General features: G+C 45.8%; 1 protein-coding gene across 1 annotated transcript in view; it reads left to right on the forward strand.

The window, feature by feature from the left end:
• Positions 1-5,829, forward strand: part of NBAS (neuroblastoma amplified sequence) — a 189,893-nt gene that overhangs the window by 97,135 nt on the left and 86,929 nt on the right. Inside the window, exon 30 of the mRNA XM_006767606.2 lies at positions 3,675-3,777. Coding sequence (XP_006767669.1) covers positions 3,675-3,777 — 103 coding nt within the window. The remainder of the gene's footprint in view (positions 1-3,674; positions 3,778-5,829) is intronic.

The following is a 5,829-nucleotide window of genomic DNA, read 5'->3' on the forward strand; positions in this document are numbered from 1 at the left end:
TTCATTTCATATTTGTATTGTTCATTCCTAATGTGTAGAAATGCAGTTGAATTTTGATATGTTGACCTTGTGTCTTCCAGTTTTGCTGGACTCATTTAGTAGCTCCAGTAGGTTTTTTTTTGGAGATTCTACAGGGTTTTCCACATCACCCATGAACAGAGATGACTACGTCTTTCTTTCCAATGTGTGTGCTTTTTATTTATTTTCCTTTTTTTTTTATTGGTGTTAGCATGCTATATTTTGTGATATACGGCATGGTTCACAGGTCCTCCCGTTAGCATTGTATGCCTTTCACTTTTAGTTATTTTGTGTTTTTGCGTTTGAAGTGCCCTTCTTTTCGGCAGCATATAAGTTGGGCCTTTTATGCTGGGATTATAAGGGAATTAATACCCATTATACCTGCCCTCAAGCAGTACCAGCCATGAGATGGCAGAATAAACCTATACCTCCCAGGTGACTCCTGCAGTCAGAGCCTCAATTGACAGTGAAAATTGCTTATGGAATGCCGCCAGTGTTGGCTTGTCCAAGGACTCTCCTGCCTAGCACGTCCCTGCTTTCGTGTCTGCCTCTCTTTCTACCTCTCTCTTTCCACAGTGAACTGTAGTGATTGACATAGTTGTCATATATTCCCTCTGACCATACGCTTCTCCAGGGCAAGTGTCATAGTCACATACATCTGACATGGGACCTTGCATAGCAGTGGCCCTCTCTTAATAGTTACTAAGTGAGTAATTTAGAAGGGTTTGGCATCTTACGTCTTAAGATTTCTTTACAACTATAAACAAATGGTCACTGTTTCTGATCATGCCAAGTGTGAAGCTACTCGTCAATAGGAGAGCTCTGTTGTTGCTGGTAGATTATCTACTGTCTTTCCGTTGAGTCCCTCAAGTACTTCTGATGTCCTGAAGGTGAGTTCTGTCCTGGCGGTCTGCTTCCTGTGAATGTGTGGGAGGATGGCCAAGCATGCAACACACTGAAGATTCTCAGAGGGAAGGGGGTGGGAGCGTGGGAAGAGACTAACCAAAGAACTTATATGCATATATGCATGACCCATGGACACAGACAGTAGTGCAGTGAAGGCCTGGGGAGGGGGTAGGAGTGAGGAGGGGATCAAGGGGGAAAAGGAGGGGGCATATGTAATACTTTCAACAATAAAGATAAATTTAAAAAAAATAAAAAGAGAAGAAAAAACCAAAAACAAACAAACAAAAAACCAAAGTAGTCAACTTGAAATGTATCCTTTCACATATGCTACAGTAGCTGTGCTTCTGTACCCACAGACTGCTCTCATTCACCTTATACAGGTGGTGGATTTCTTTGTCACAGATCAAGTTTTACCACCTTGAGTGTAATACTCTTTCTCCCAGGAAAATGCACTTCTATTGCAAAGCTGTAACTAACACATAGTGTTTGTATGCAGAGATCTCTCTCTTAATTTGCAAACCCCTTCAAGTTCTACTCCTGGTGTTTATTTACTGAACATGTTTTGAGAAGGCCATTGTAAATAATGCCCTATAATCTATTTTAATTAGAACCTGTACTTATGGACAACCATGTGCGAGGAAACAATAATGCCATCTGTCCTAGCCTTGATGGCTTCCAGGAGAACAGCTGGGCCGTGAGAACTTGAATTCAGCTAGACGGTACCTAGTCTCATTTCATCCTCAGGTGCCAGGTGGACACTTGCTTCATCAAACCCTTTGCCACTTCTCCGCAGCCAAATCTGAGAGCGCCTCTAATTCCTGGAGGCCCACCTACAGAGTTCACATTACCAGGGTCTCACTGTTGGGAACATTGCAGGGATTTTCCTGGAAGACTTGCCAGTATATCAGTTTTGTGTATTTGTATGCTGGGGGGAAAGTTTCCTTTTATGCTTTATTGAATGTGGGAAGGAAGTAACTTTTTATTTTATGTAATAAATATTAAATGCTATAAGCAAAATAAAGCATATACTTATTAATAGTTTTAGGTGAAAAATTCCTGAAGACTAGAATTCTCATAGGAATGATCCCACATATATACTCTCCCCCTCATGGCAATGCTATTTTAAACAAACCATTTTTTTGCCCTGTTTTCAATGCATAAAAAAGAAAAGATGCGTGAAAAAGAAACATTCACTTGACATTTGACAAACACAGTGCAACACAAAACAAAACCTGCCCTTTTCAAACACTGAGATTCATGATCATGTAGAATTGCAAGATTAGAAAGTAAAGATAAATGATGATTCCAGGCTCATATATATTCCACAAAGATGAACAATCGAAAGAGGCAAGAGGATTTCAAAGCAACTCTACCCCCATGAGACCATGCGAGTAGCCGTGCATGTGACTATAGAAAAACAAATGTTTTTGTAACTTTCAGATTCATTCATTCACATTCACATTTATTGAACATAATTTTATAGCAGAAAAATGGGGGGAGTGTCTTCACACATTTTTGTTTAAGTTAATCCTCCCAGTGTACAAAAAGAGAATCTGAAGCTCAGAGAAATTAAGAAACAAACATTTAAATCCACACAAGTGATTGTTTTTATAGGACTTAGGGACATCTTGCTTCAATGCCTATGTTTCATCAAAGCTACACTCATCCATTCCTGTCCCTCTCTGAGATGGGCTCTAAGTGAGGCAACTGAAATTCAGGGATATTAAATGACTTGCTCACGACCAGGCAGCTGATAGGTGACTGTGGGTGAAATTGTTAACAAAGCCCTTTCCTCGTCTGCAGGGGAGTCTGAACCGTTAACTCTCTAGCTCTGTAACCCTGGCTACCAGCGTAAATGGTGTCTGATCACCCTGCTCGGGTGGGCCTCGCTGCTGGTGTAGCACCTTCCTGCTGGGTATCTCGCCTCTGCCCGGGAGGGGTTGTAAATGAACTAGGACACCTGGGTGTGGTCACCGGCGTGTCCTGGAGGGGACCTGGAAACTCTGCCTATGGAATTGTTACAAAAGATACTGGCTCTTATGGGGCATGAGCCCTTCCTAAGCTAGAAAGGCTGGATCCTGCAACTACGCTGTGAGGCTCTGTCTTCTTGCATCTGGCTGGCACCTGGGAGGGAGGCAACCCCTGCAGTATCCTGTGACCACTTGCTCTGTGGACTGCAGTGAGGTCTCCCCCTGAGAGGAACAGCTGATGTCCCCTGCTGGTGATGTCCTTGCTGGTGTACTGTGGGTCCAGGGTCTGGACTGATGCCACGTGTGGCCGGTGGTGGCCTCTGGGTCCACATGTGTAGTGGAAGTGAAGCAGACCCCGGCTGAGGGCTGCAGAGTGAGGAAGATGGGATTGGAGACCCCGTCTCCCGTGGCCCAGTGCTTTCTCTGCTAGATGCAGCCTCTTTCGCACTGGGCTTTGGTTGGCCCCAGGCCCTCCCAGGGGTTTCCCTGGGCTGTTGCCTGGTCTCACACTTCCAGTTTCATGTCTAGGCAGCTGATGAGGGAGCCCGCCTGGCAGCATCTCTAGCAATGAGGTGGAGCTGCCCGGCTTTCCCAACATTATTCCTGCAGATTCAGATGAGATGCGTTTCTGTTGATTATTTGGGAGCTTGTGTGGCATATAGAATGGTGGCACCAGTTTTCTGTGTGTATGTGTGTATGTGTTTTGTTTTTTTCCGCTCTTGGCCCGTTGGAGAGATTTCAGGACTTGTCATCATTATTTTTTCTCCTCCGTTCCCCCAGGCAGCCCCCCGTCAGTGAGTCCCACTGGAGGACGCTGCTCCAGGACATGCTGGCCATGCAGCAGAGCGTTTACACGTGCCTGGAGCTGGATGCGTGCTACGAGGTAACCCATGGTGTGGCTTCTCTCCTTGGATGTAGAAATCTGGGCTGATACAGATTGTTTATTGGACAGACGGTGAGGAGCAGTGACTTCGATGGAAGTGGTTCTGTGGAGTAATAGCTGGTGATGGAGTAGCGCTTCATAGTTTGAGTGCCCTCCTACCTCGCTTCCCATCTCCCTGCTCATTGTTCATTGCAACCCCATCTAGTTAGTGGGTTAGCAGTCCTCAGCTAGGAAACTCTGAGTCATACCTTACCCCTCTCCCTTCCCCAGTTCTGGTCACTAAAGCTTACGTACTGTGCCTTATTGACCGAGAAACCCGTCCTGTCTTCATCTCTCCTGCAACAATCCTCCACCTCGTCTCCCTACTTCCACGTCTCACGTTCACAGGGACCCACACTCTTTTTCTAAAACAGATCTTTCCAGACAGACACTCCCCGTCCTAACCTTTGCTGCTCGTTCCCTGTCAGTTTCCAGCAAACACCCCCACTTCTCGGCCCGGCCTCGGAAGCCGCAGCGGACTCCCGCCTCCCTGTCCCCGCTCACCTCTGACATCCGCCAGGCCGCCAGGTGCCGCGCCCCGTCTGCTCCGGCAGCTCTGGCTCGGATCCCTCCACGCGCCGTGCTGCTTCGTGTTTCTGTGACGGCACGCCTGTTCCCTTTGCCTGGATATACTTATTTCTCATGCCTTTGTTTGAAAATCGCTGGTCATTTTCAGGACTCAGCTCACTACGCCCTCTACAAAGCCTCCCTTTGTCCTCTCTGGTGACTTGCCTTTCTTTTCAGTGCAGTTCCTTGTTTCTGTGTGTTTCCTCCACTTGGCCATGAGCTCCTCGGTGGGCACCATCGCATCATGCTCACCCCCGCGTTCCCCAGTGCGTATGGGATCTGGGACACAGAGGCTCCTGCAGGCGGGTCGTTAATGCACTGGGAGGCAACGGACGGGGGTTTACTCGTTCTTTTGGGAGAGACGTGTTTTACACCAAATTTCTCATAGTTTGTATAGAAAACTTATCTAACCCATTTTTAATTTTAAGAACAAAAAAAGGGTTCTTATTTGAATTTTCCTGTTAAGCTTGATACAAAATATAGACTATTTCTTGTGTCACTGTGCTCTGCGAAGCATGACTTGTTGATAAAACGAGAATTATAAAAATAGGTGTCTCTTTTATGAAGTAGGTTGGTATTTTAATTCAAGGCGATTTTAACAAAAGAGCATGCAGACTGTTGAGAAATGAATGGCTTTAAATTTGAGCTTCAGGTTTTTAAATGCTTGAACGAGTATAAAGTTTTTATTTATGGTTACAGTGTCAGACCATTACAACTGCCAGCAACTTCTCTTTTGTATCTAATGTGGAACTTGAATTCCAGTTTCAGGGTAAAAATATCTGTATGCACCTGGGGTCCAAACCTGTCATTTGTATGTCTGAATTGGTGTCTTTAAGTTGGAGTCACATTATTTTAGTATTTTCCTGTTTCTGATTCTGATTAAAAAATTGTTCATATTACACTTGAACTAGCTCCTGTGTGGAGCAACGTGTCATAAACAACTTGACATATTAAATCACTTTTATTACATTTTAACACCTTTTCATTAGGCTTTGGCATTTCGATGACTTCTTTGGCCATTAGTTTCTCACCTTGGAGAAAACATTTGAAAGCATATTGTAACAGTTTTGAAACGGTTCTAGAAGCAGGTAATATAGATTTGGCAAACTTACCTTGTTAAATATTATTTAACTAGAGGCCCAGTGCACGAAATTCATGCACTGGGGGCAGGGGGTTCCCTCAGCCCAGCCTGCACCCTCTCCAACCTGGGATATCCTTCTCATAATCTGGGACTGCTGGCTCCCAACTGCTCCCCTGCCTGCCTGCCTGCCTGCCAGCCTGATCCCCCCCTAACCACTCCCCTGCCATCCTGATTGATGCCTAACTGCCCCTTTGCCGGCCCGATTGCTCCCACTGCCCTCCCCTGCCAGCCTGGTTGCCCCCAACTGCTCTCCCCTCCGGCAGGTCGCCCCCAACTGCCCTACCCTGCCCGCCATCTTGTGGCTA

The sequence above is a fragment of the Myotis davidii genome, unplaced genomic scaffold, assembly GCF_000327345.1.
Source record: "Myotis davidii unplaced genomic scaffold, ASM32734v1 scaffold238, whole genome shotgun sequence".
Taxonomy (NCBI): domain Eukaryota; kingdom Metazoa; phylum Chordata; class Mammalia; order Chiroptera; family Vespertilionidae; genus Myotis; species Myotis davidii.